This window comes from Alligator sinensis, unplaced genomic scaffold (assembly GCF_000455745.1).
Source record: "Alligator sinensis unplaced genomic scaffold, ASM45574v1 scaffold615_1, whole genome shotgun sequence".
Lineage (NCBI taxonomy): Eukaryota > Metazoa > Chordata > Crocodylia > Alligatoridae > Alligator > Alligator sinensis.
In genome coordinates, this window is record NW_005841982.1 from 899692 (window position 1) to 912328 (window position 12637).

The following is a 12637-nucleotide window of genomic DNA, read 5'->3' on the forward strand; positions in this document are numbered from 1 at the left end:
GCCACTCCTGGCTCTAAGTGCAGCCTGGCTGGAGCAGGACCAAAGTGGCTCTGGAGTTTCTCCCTACCCCCAGGACAGTGACAGCAGCAGGTAGAGGAAGTGGGGAATGGGAGGAGAAGGAAAGGGATGTGCTACAGAGGTAAGATTCTTACCTGATTAAGGGACCTGAAAAAAAAAAAGTCCCTGGCTTCTGCTTCTGTGAATTGGTCTGCCCTTTCCCAAGGTGAGGAGGCTGGGACTGGAGGTGTAGCAAAGATAGTCATATCTTAAGCATTCTCATTCCCCTAATTTGAAATCCATTAAGATGGATGTTTACTAAAAGAGATGCAATTACACACTAAAATTGTCTGTCTTTTGAAAACGTGTATCTTAATAGACCACCTCTTTGGAAGGAGCTGATGGTTGGACCCCAGGGAATAGTTTAAGTAGTCGAGATAGCTTGCTCTGCTAGTTCAAATGTAACTTAGAACAGGGCTGTCCAGCTGGCAGCCTGCAGGCTAGATCTGCCCCCCAAGAGTCAACCTGCAGCTCCCAGTGTAAAGGACTGACGTGTAGGTGGTCTGACCTAATGGTTAGACCACTGTGGGAAAGGAGGGACCTGAGGCTGGATCAGAGGGTGGGAGCCATATTACCAAAACCACAGGGAAATCCAGAAGTAGAGTCCGCAACACAGTCCAGTGTTAGGATCTGGGGATCAGATGCTGAGTACCAATCCACAGTCTGCAAATACAGCCAAACCAGGGTCAGGAGCCAGGAAACAGGTCCACAGGGAAATCCAAAGCTGAAGTCCAAAACAAGCCCAAAATGGGGTCAGGAACCAGGAGGCTTGCCACAGCAAAACTGTTGACCAGCCTGCAAACCTGGAGCCCCAGTTGGTGTGAAATGGATAGGCATCACTCCCAGCTGCTAATCAGGATGGTCCCTGTTCCCAAACTGGGGCAGAGGTTACTAGCTTTGCCTTCCTGTAGGTATGGCTCCTGCTTCCTTCCTCCAGCTTCTGCTGCCTGCCCCTGCCCTGTCCCTGGGCAGTGAGGCAGTGCAACACATGAAGCTAAGGGAGCCCGCAGTTTGGAGGGTTTGGGAGTTTGGGAGTTTGGCACAATGAGGATAGGCATGCAGCACACAGAGTGGGGAATTGCAGCTGGCACAATATGCAGCCCTTTGGCCCTGGCCACTTAAAAGTTGGACAGTCCTGACTTAGAATAGAGACTTATAGGAGTTACTACTAGGCACAAATACAGGTATGCATATTGAAATCAAATGATTCATTAAGTCATGTATTTCTAGCAAACATGTTCTAAGTGAGGAATGATGTACTTTTATTTTTGAAAATAAGTTTTTGTACTGATAAGCATCTAATATATACTGTGACTCCTTTAATACTCTTATAACATCAGAACAAAAACTTTTCGTGGTGGTAATGGAAGTAATCAGAGTATGGAAGATAGAGACATGGCAAAATTGGCATTCAAATGACATGAGGCAGTGAAGCCTGTCAGGATTAATAAAGAACTGGTCATATACTTGCAGTAGGAAAATAAAAACAAAACCATAGACCTCAGACTTCCTGAGAATAGTTTGCTACTCACGTCAGTGTTTTTAGAGAATGAGATGGTTAGATCAAGCAGACACTCTTCTGACATTAGTGACGTAGCAGTGACTGTGTTTAAAACATTTCCTGTTTACTTGTGTTCTGAATGCAGCCGTGTCAGGGACATAGATTCTGAATCTCTCTTCATTCCTTGTCTGTATTTGAATGCAGCTTTGAACTGGTTTTAGGTTGTTGACAGATTGTCAGTGCTGTTTTTTTTCTTTCAGAAAGCAAATAGGAGATGTGTTTTTACTGCTCACTTTAGGCCTATAATCTAACCCAAGGGTGAGCAAAGTCCATCCCACGGCCTGGATTAGGCCTGCAGTGGACTCTTTTCCAGGAGCCCCTATGGCAGCAGCTCCTTCTGGCTGCCACCTCTGGACTCAACCCTGCTGCCTGGGCACCCCGGCCTGTCCACTTCGCACCTACCACCAAGGGTTGGACCCATGCAGGCAGGGCATGCAGCTGGGAGCAAGGCAGACAGGTGGGGCCAGGGAGATGCTGGATCTTGTGGTGGTGACAGCATGGGGCTAGATCTGAGGCAGAGCTGCTGTCTGCAGGTGCCTCTGCCCTGGCTCTGACCCCACACTGTCATGACCACAAAATCCCCGCTCTCGCATGCCCAGCTGCACGCCCTTCCCCAGCTGCTCCTCACCGGTCTCCGTGGAGATTGCAGGAGCCCAGGGCCCTGTCAGTGCATGGCCATGGCCAGGGCAGAGTGTGACAGCACTCTGCTGCTCCCAGGGTCTCTGTGGAGACACCCAGGGGCCGCATGGACAGGGGCTACTGAGAAATGGAGTCCGGCCACCGGCCAGATGTGCTGTTTTGCCCACGCCTTACGTAACTCCTCAGTTATCTGTCTTGGACAACTGAAGTTAAAATAAGCTTAACATAGTATATGTCTTTGGTATGTTTGATTTTAACTATAATGTAGTGTACAGTATGTTGGAAATCATACATACTAGAGGACCATGGTGCAACCACAATATGTGTTTATCTGCAGCTAGATAGCTCATCAATCAGACTTACAATATTAAACAGTCTTTTTACATCTGGGCTACCAATGGAATTTGGTGTGCCCAAATGTATTGCTGGTTGTTAATTATTTAATGGTGGACTTGAGTACATGAATGATTTGTCATGATCTCATCAATTGCTACTCTTAGGGCCCCCCTACATGTGCAGGTAAAGGCATGATGGAATCTAATATACACTCCACACAGTTGCACTTCCTGCCATGCCACACATGCATGGCAGGAGGCATGACTGTGGGTTGGCTCATTAGATCCCATTGTGCCTTATTGCTGGTACAGGGGGAGCCTAATCCTGGGTTCCCCCTGCAATGGCAAGAAGCAAGCTCCTGCAGCTGGGAGCCCCCTCAGATGAGGGGGCTGCCACAATCTCCCAGCCTCAGAGGTGTGTGAAATGGGGGTGCATCTCCTGTTTGCTTTCTGCATCTCCTGTTTGCTTCATGCCCCCCTGAGCCTGGGAGATTGCAGCAGCTTTAGTCTCCCATCTGTGGGGGTTTCATGCAGTCCCAAGGCTGAGGTCATGGCATCTGTGATCTCCCAGCCACAGGGGTTTCACACACCCCTGGGGCAGGGAGATCGTGGCAGCTGCACCTCCCAGCTCCGGGGATTCTGCGCACCACTGGGGCTTGGGAGATTGTAGCTGCCCCCTCCTGGCTGCAGGGACCTAGCTGGGTCTTGGCACCAGGAAGTACACTACCAGAACCCAGTGTCAGCAGCTCTGGGACTCTGGGTCCTGGCAGCTGTGGGGTGCTGCCAGGACCCATAGTTGGCAGCTGCTGGGGCTGAGAGTCCCCTCAGTTGCAGGACTTCCAGGCCTGGCTGGGCATGGTGCACCTCTGCAGCTGGGAGCCCTGGGAGCTGAAGGGTCTCCCAGCTGCAGGGGAGACCCTGTTACACATGCAAATTAAAGTTTGATAGCAACCAGTTTGAAAATTAGTTCACATTTTTTAGGTCTAACTTTATAGTTTGTTGGAGCTTTTAATGGTGACAGTTACTTTGCACATGTAGGTGGTTTCAAGGTAATTGCACAGTTAACCAGTTAATTGCATGATACCTGTGACATGTAGCCTTACTAGCAATCTCAACCCCAACTCCAAAGATGGAATGGCTGTAGAGACTAAATGACTCTGTTACCCATCAATGAATGGTCATTTCGGGCCAGAACTGATTGCTGGGCATGATATCAGAGCGTTGTGATGTAGTGTACATTTTCTGCTAATTTTTCTGTTGATAAATACAATCATAGAACATTAGGTTTGGAAGGAACCTTATGAGGTCATCTAGTCTGGCCCCTTGCTCAGGGCAGGATTCTTTGTGACTAAACTATCCTAGTCAAGTGTCCATCTAACCCGTTGTTGAAAATTTCCAGGGATAGCAATTCCACAACTTAGTTCCAATGCGCAACCACCCTCTTAATCAGAAAATTCTCAAATTTACTCTGCTGCAATTTAAGACTGTTGCTCTTAGTTCTGTCCCATACAGCAAGAAAGAAACGTCTCTATCTCCATCCTCTTTATAATCACCCTTCAGGTATTTGAAGACTGTTATCAAATCCCCCCTCAGTCTTCTCTTCTCCAGACTAAATAACCTTAATTCTTTTAGCCTTTCCTCATAAATCATTTTTTCCAGGTCTCTAATAATTTTTTATTGCTCTTCTTGAAGTGAAGGGCCCAAAACTAGATACAGTACTTTAGATGAGGCTTTAGCAGTGCTAAACAGAGCAGAAGACTTGCATACCTTGATTTACAAGTCACTCCTGTTAATGCAACCCATTATCCTGTTGGCTTTTTTTCAGCAAGAGCCTACTGTTGGCTCATTCAGCTTACTGTAACCCCTAGGTCTTTCTCTGCAGTTCTGCAGCCTAGCTACTCATTCCCCAGTCTCTATTTGCACGTGCAGTTATTCAAAACCAAATACAGGACTTTAAACTTATTTGTGTTGAATTTTATCTGATGATTTCAGACCATATCTTCAGTTCATCATCATTCTGGTCTTAGCCTTTCAGAGGGTCTGCAGATTTACAGTGTCACCTGTAAATTTGCTAAGTAGGCATGCACTCAATCCCATTGTCCAAATCATTAATGAAGATGTTAAATGATATCTGACCCAGATCAAACCACTGGGGAACTGCACTTTTTACCTTCTCCCAGGTCAGGGTGACTGACTTTGGTGAATCCATGCTGGCTGTTCCTGATCACCTTGTTCTCCTCTAGATGCTTCAGTATTCCTTGAGGATCTGCTCCATGATATTTTGGATCTCAGTGTCATACTTACTGGTTTGTAATTCCCCAGATCCCCCTCCTTTTTCTTAAAGATGGGCACTATATTTGCACTTTTCCACTTACCTGGGTCCTCATTTAATTTAAACTTTCTCACAGTCAATAGCTAATGGCTATCCATATACAGCTTCCCACAAACAGGAAAAGTCAAGCTGATACTTTATAATAAGTGCTCATATGAGTAATAATAACTCATTTAAAAGTTTTTTAATGTGATGCTTAAATTTAAGATTTAGGATTATTATAAAATATATACTTTTTCATTGGGGCAGGAGCTGGGGTGGGGGTGCTACCCAGCCAGGGTGGTGAATGGGACCCGGGGTCGGGGCAGGGTGTAGGATGGAGTTGTGGACTCCTTGTTCAGGGGGTATGGGGTGGGGTGGGGATGGATCCCTGACACTGCATGTGCCCCCTGGGCAAGGCATGGGGAGCATGTGGCCCTCCCAGATTTCTTCGCGGGGTGGATGCAAGCTGCTTGCTGTGGGCTCAGGGCTCTCCACTCTGCTGCTTTGTCCCAGGGGCTCTGGGTTGGCCACACACCCCTGCGCACCCAGCAGCAGTGGCAGTGGTGAGTTGTGCCTTCTGATGCCAGCTCAGCAGGTGGCACATGGCTGATGCAGAGCCCACGGGGCAAAGACAGCAGGGCAGAGAGCCTCAAGCCCACAGCAAGCAGCCCGCATCCGCCCTCACCCTGCTCAGCTCCACTCTGGTTAAAAGCATCCCTGCACTTAAAAATGGTGGTGGCAGCACTTGAACTAAAGGTTTTGACAAGCTGTAGTTCAAGCACCCCTGCTGCTATTTTTAAGCTCCGGGATGCTGATCCCCTGGAAAAGCTGCCCATGGCTCCGTCCCACACCCTGCCCCAGCTCCCATTCACCACCCTGACTGGGCAGTGCCCCCAACCCCAGCCCCTGCCCCACTCCCTCTCTTACTGTGGGGGGCCTCAATCTGCCCCCTGCACACCCCATGCCCTCTTCAGACTTACCTGCAGGGCGCTGCTCTCCATGCTGCCTGGCTGCATTCCTGTAAATCAGTTATCGGATCAGTATCAGCCAATATGGCTGGTTAGCAATTAGCTATTGGTATCGGCCAAAAGTATAGTTATTGGTGCACCCCTACTTTTTCAGTGTGTGTTGTGTTTTTTTGCCAAGCATGAGTGCATGATTTTCATAGTTTTACTTGGTACATTTCCCATTTTGTTTATAAATTACTATAAACCACTACTACAGTTATGTGGTTGAGATGTAGCTTAGAAAGAACTCAGCAGACATATTTTTGTGGATTTTTTTTACCTTGGTTTATTTTGCTCCAGTACTTAGTCACAGATATAAAGATGTGGTTGCTTTATTTCCACAATCTCTAGCGTGCTGGGGAACTAGAGGCCTGAGGTTACTTCTGAACCCAGGTCATCTCTAGCTTTGCTGCCATCAAAGAAGGCCATGTTACAGTCCCAAAGGATACAAATCTAATTGCAGAAAAACATAGCGTGCAATAAATTTCACTGACTGACTTTTGTTTCTTGTTTGATGAGCACTAAAACATTAGATTATTGCTTTGCTTTTGTTTAACTGGCTTCAATAGATTTTTATTCTATGAGTATAAAAACATAATATTTACATGCTAAAACAAATATTGACATCAGAAAATGTTTTGTTATAAAATTACTCTAGAGGAGAGATTATCCAACAGTTACCTTAATCAAATAGCCAAAAAATTGCTGTGTGAGAAACTGTTTGGAAACATTTTTTAACAAGAGAAGGTAAAACATTAGTAATCAAGGTTGGGGAGTCGGGGGATGGTTTACTAGAACAAAAATAAGAATTAACTTGAGACAAGGTGATACGCAATATAATCATAGTAAGGTCACGTGTAGCCTATGCCGGTTAGGTTGCCTGCAGCATTTGCACAGACTTGGCACCACTGCTTGCAGTGGTGACGCATACTGAGCCACACAGCACATTTGAGGGGGCCTCTGCCAGGCATAGTAAGTCTGAGCCATCGATGCGGCTTAAAAGCACAAGGAAGAGACATACATCACAAAAGAAAAACACGGTACAACACAAAAAGTTGTTAAAATAGGATAAATTGTGACATGGTTCTGAATAGTAATGAATTCAAAATGTTTTTTTGTTCGTTTCTTTTAGGCAGAAACTAATTCTCCACAATGAAAATGTCCCAGTTATCCTGAATACGTATTTTAGTCAGAAAGTGTTCTTCAGAGAACACACAGAAATAAAGGATAAGATGCATTGTCCAGAGCAGTTGCTTATTAGAAGAAATATTGTATCTTTGGCACAAATATTCACACTAAATGATCCCAGAGACAGTGCGCCCCAGCAATCTGCAGTTAATCAGGTAAGGTTCATCTTGTTTGTAGTTTATCACTTTGTAACAAATCAGTTGAACAGATGTTTGGAAATCATAACAAAAACAGAAATCCTGAAATACTGATACTCTCTTCCCTTTTTATTTAGCCAAAGCTGAATAATATGTGCTAGTTGTTTTAATAATATTTTATATGTGGAGGCTTTTGGTCAGTCCAAATCCTGAACTGCTGTGAGATTTGTTTTGCTATAGTTTTACTACCATGCAGAATAACAGTGCTGATATCACATCTTTGTTTTTCACTGATTCCCTTACTCTGTGAATCTCAGTACCCCAGTAACCTTTTTAAAACTATACATAAACATTGTATTTCTATGCTTCCATATTTGAGTGTTTTCTCTTCTTATTGAGTCCTTTCTTTAAAATACCAGTTATTGGCTTTATGGAAATAGTCATGATTTTAAAACCTATATGCACAGATGATTGAGAAGGGTGTCTCAAATTCAGGTTTTCAATTTAAAAGATACGTTTTAAAGGAATCAGGTTTTCAGATGGTGAATGCCCAGCATTATTTTAAGGACTTGAACTCCTGAAATCACTAGTTTTGTTTGAAAATTTTGACTAAAGTGTGTCGTTGTGGGTACACAAATAAATTATCATAATATAAGCCAGGGTGTGACTTTATAGCATGCCAGCTACTTTGTGGCAACTGTGCCAGCTCCTTTGTGGCTACTTTGTGGTAAGACTCAGGCAGTTAGTAGCGAATAGCTGATGCATTCTAAATGCACACCCTAGTTCAGTGAGGGCCAACCTTTTTGGCAGGCCTGCCACAAATTAGCCCTTCACGCCCACCAAGTGCTACTCTGAACCCCTTCCTCTCCTTGATCTGCTGCTCTGTTTTCTGCTTTCTGCCCTGAGGGTCCTGTCTCTGTTTTGTCTGTCCCCTCCTGGGTCTGCTGAATAGTGTTCTTTTGTACTGATTGCAAAAACTGTTGTAGCTACACTAGCATAAAAGATTTCAGTTTGAGCAAGGATTCTGTTGCTGCTTGAGTATATGAGTACTCTCTGAACTGCACTGTCTTTTCAGGGACAGATCTGGTCCTACCATAATGAAAGGGAGCTCTCTCTGAACATCAATTCCTATCAGAGCAAATGCATTCAGGCTTGCAAAGAGCTAGAAGAACTAAAAAGCAGAAAGATTAATTTTTGTGTATTATTTTTTTCTTAATTAGACACACAGATGGTATTTAAAGCAGGGGTTGCAAAGGAATGAGAAAAGATTGATGGGAACTATACTTTTGATAAAAGATACTGCTGGGGTTTTAAATGGGTATGAATGAGGTCGGGTCTGAGGCAGCAAACAGTGTGGCTTTAATGAAAAAAACTTAAGTTTCTTTCAGTTGTAGGTTAGGGTTTCCTCCTTTTCTTTCTTTTTTTCCTTTTTCTTTTTTTTTTTTAATAATCCAGTACCTTTCACACTGTGGCTCATAAATTTGAGACCTGAATTATTGCCCTGTAAAACTGCACACCCTTTTATTTGCTATGAATTTAAAAGTTGTTGAGTCTATTTTATTTTGAAGGTTTATACTACTCTTTATGGGGGGAATAAACAGAACTACCAAGAATTATGTAAAAATCCTTCATGGAGCAGGGTGATAAATACTGATGCCAGTTCTTTCTTCCTCTTAACATTACTGGCCTCATATGGATTGAGCTAATTTAATCCAGGGCAGTAATTACATAGAAGAGAATACTATGTGCTGAATTATAGGATCCCTGGTACATTAATTAAAAATCCAAGAGACTTTAGATACTTTTAATCAGTATTTATAGTAAGTGTTTTGAAAATTATCCGGGCTCTTTTATAATTAATTTTAGTTGAAGTTCATGTTGCGTTGCTATGTGGTTTAATAATCTATACAATAATTTTGTTCTATGGCTTTGTATTTACCAGATTGCTTGTGCCAACATGACTACTCCAGCTATGCAGATTCATAGCAACCCTGAATCCAAACTACAGCCATTAGTGTTCAATGTTCTACATGACTCTCTGCTTGAAGTGGTGGAAAACCAGGGAGCAGCTGGGTGGAAGGGAGTGCAGGTACGAGTGGTTATCCAAAGGGTGTATTATCTGCCTGCAAGAGAAGGTTTCAGATGTCAACCTCCAGGGAACAGTTCTGTTCTTCCAACACCCTTTTTAAGTTCAGATGGGCCAAATGTTAGGTGAGTAATACATGTAAAACGTGCATATTAACCTGGTGAGGTTTTAGCATCAGGGAGGAAACTGGGGACTGGTCTCAGTCTGTACCAGCTAAGCATATTCAGCTAAGTAGCATAATCTAACTAGAAAAAGGAGAAGGATATACTCTTTAATAGACCCAGTATAGTGTGGATTTGGTGCTAGCTAAAGGAATGACTCATGCTGCACCATAAACTACTGGTAGAAGGTTGAAAAATAAGTGATTGGAAGATAATTTAAACCAGGTGATGATTTTGTACTTCTTCCATTAATATTTGAGTTTCACTGAAGAACTACTGCCTCAGCTACCTGTCATTAACTATTTCAGTTTTCAAAGCACATGACTGCTAACTAACTATTGCTCACACAGCACTCTTTTGGAATAAAAGAAAATTGTCTCTAGAGATGAGAAGCTGAAGGCTTGTCTTAAAGAGGGATTTTACACTGATGTAGTTATAGCAATATAGCTCTACTTAATACAAACTTGTAGGGTAAATTTCTGGCCCCTTTGGAGTAAATGTCAAAACTCCCTACTATGGATGCAGTGTAGTAGAATTAAGTGACTTCTGCCAAGTCAGTTCCTTCTGGATTGCTGCCTCTACATATGCAAGACTGGCAACAATTATCAGTTCATAGCAACATTTTCAGAGTCTTCTGTTTAACCTTTTGCTTCCTGCAAATTGAATATTGTCAGTGTCTAGAGCAGTGATTCTCAAGCTTTTTTCAAGGCACCCCTGCATAACTTTTGTGAATTGAATGGCACCCAGTTTCAAAAACGTGTATATATTAGTGCTTACCTTTTTACAGAGAAGCCAGGGAGTGGGGTAGGGGATTGTCCAGACAGGGACAAGTCTGACTCTGTGCTTAGGGTACTCCTCATTGAGAATTTCTGGTCTATAGTATAGAGGAGTTGCAGTGTGATCTCACTTTTTCTGCACAAAAGCGATGATAAATACAGCTTCCTTCTGTGGCTTTTGTAATTCTTTTCTTCTTGTGGGTTGGGGATGAAAAAGAATGAACTGAATGTCGCTTAGCATCTCCGTGTTTAACATTTCCATGATTTTATTTAAATACCATTTTGGGGGGGTTTAACATCCTATCACATAGCGTGTTGGGTTGAAACTTTGTGCAGCAAGTTCAGTTGGTTTTGTGTTCCCTCAAAGTGCTTTATTTGGGTGAAGTCAGGGTTTCTGCACATGTGAGGGTTTTGGGTGTTTGTTACTTTTTGAGTCCATGTGAGGTATAGAAGCTAATGGAAGTTAGGCCTTGTATGGTTAAGTGCATTAGTTCCCTTCTGGAGCCTATGTAGGGTCATTGGCAGTTCTCCAAACCTCATCTGCTACAAGCCTGGAGATCCGTTCAGACTTAGGAAACTTGTGCACCCCTTTGTGATTTCAGGCGTAATGGAGTTTTCCCACTTGTCGTTACTCTGAGCCATTGGACAGTTTACAAAGATTTTATAGTATTTCTAGTCTTCCTATCAAGTATTAAGAGGCTTACTAATTGCTAAAGAACTAAAACTTAATTGTCAGTCACCCTACAGACATACGAGCACAGAGGTGGTCAGTCATATTAGTCATATATTCCTAGTCTGCCATGTGCACCCACGCATAGAGGCTGTCCGTACCACTTGTCATGTATGCTGTAGGTGCCAGATCCCTGTTCTAGAAATGTGATATCGCGGGGGTATTTTGGATATATATTTTTTGAGAAACATTTTAAAAACCTATTGCTTACTTAATGTAAAACAAAAACTGTTAAAGCAGTAGAAAAAATAATGGTAATTTTAAACTCAGCATATCTTCCCTATTCATAGATTCATATTCATAGATGTTAGGGTCGGAAGGGACCTCAATAGATCATCGAGTCCGACCCCCTGCATAAGCAGGAAAGAGTGCTGGGTCTAGATGACCCCAGCTAGATACTCATCTAACCTCCTCTTGAAGACCCCCAGGGTAGGGGAGAGCACCACCTACCTCTTGCACCACCATTCCTACTTGCATAACTATTTTCTACATTTATAAAGAGGATATCTGCAAAAGGGTATGATTCTTTACTGGTGAGCAAATGGATTAGATGAACATTTTTGTATCTCTCTAACTTCTATGAATCAAATGTGAGGTTCTTGGTATTTTGCAGGACACATACACACAAAAAATACCTTATAGAGTCCAATAAATTCTCTAGCATTTGTCACTCATAAATTATTCTCATGTTCCTCTTGTTATTCTGAAATCATTTACCGTTCCCTCCAGTAACTAACTGTTCTTGTACTTCTTGTGCTCAAAGAGTGTGGGGAGAGGAAGTGAAAATGTAACTTGCCATGACAATTGTTTCTTCCCAATATTTCCTGGCATGCATATTGCTTCTGTTTTCCCCTGCTAGGAAGAGAGGAGCTGGTACAAATAATATAACCCTTCTTATTTCACCCTAATTGGTTTGACTGTCTTTGAGGCTTTGACTGTCTTGTTTGGTTGTCTTTGAGGCTATCTGATTTTTTAAAAAAAAATTATCATGAGTTTTCAACTACCTGACTCATCATGGCAACTTGTATTTTGTGTTTCTGGTATCAAGAAGTGTATAATTTGGTTTTTTTCTTGTTATTATCTGCTTGTTTTGAGTGGGATGTTTGAGTTTGCTAAAAGTATAGTTGGTCAGTTTTAGTCTTTAGAGGACAGAGATCAGTATGCAGTATTTAGAGAAGCTAAAATTAAAAAAAAATTGAAGAGCTACTGAACAGTTAAACAAATCCAAGGGTTCAAAAGATTTGGGGATGGAAAGCTGGGCAGAAGAGGCTGGTACCTATTTAAAAAGAAAAGCTTAACAACTTTAAAAAGAAATAGGTGCTGGCTTCTAATCCACACTTTAAAATCTTTGTGGGTGAGTAAAGAAAATTTCCATTCGCTTCTCTTGGCATATGTCCTGACCTACTTCCCACCTGAATGTTAAAATTCTAGCCTATAAGAGCATTCTATTCTCAGTAGGTACAAAAGAAAATACATTGTACCGAAAAAAAATTGGTATGTAACCAGATTATTCTCCCTGGTTATGAGTAGTCCTTTTGTTTGTTCTTTGTCTTCTGTTTTAGAGTTACTTGTCAGGCCCTTGAGAAGCAGTGTTGGTGGTTCTGTCATGTAAACAGAAGATCATGTGAGCAAAATATCTAGGCCAG

The 12637-nt window shown here is 42.7% G+C and overlaps 1 protein-coding gene across 9 annotated transcripts in view; it reads left to right on the plus strand.

Annotated features, from left to right (window-relative positions):
• SPIDR (scaffold protein involved in DNA repair) overlaps positions 1-12637 on the plus strand; it is a 357525-nt gene that overhangs the window by 209727 nt on the left and 135161 nt on the right. For all 9 annotated transcript variants that reach the window (XR_003093435.1, XR_003093436.1, XR_003093437.1 and 6 more), the window contains 2 exons: positions 7046-7256; positions 9181-9449. Coding sequence is in view for 1 of the 9 variants with exons in the window: in XM_014518777.2 (XP_014374263.1) it covers positions 7046-7256; positions 9181-9449 (480 nt within the window). In the remaining 8 variants the exon portion in view is untranslated. The remainder of the gene's footprint in view (positions 1-7045; positions 7257-9180; positions 9450-12637) is intronic.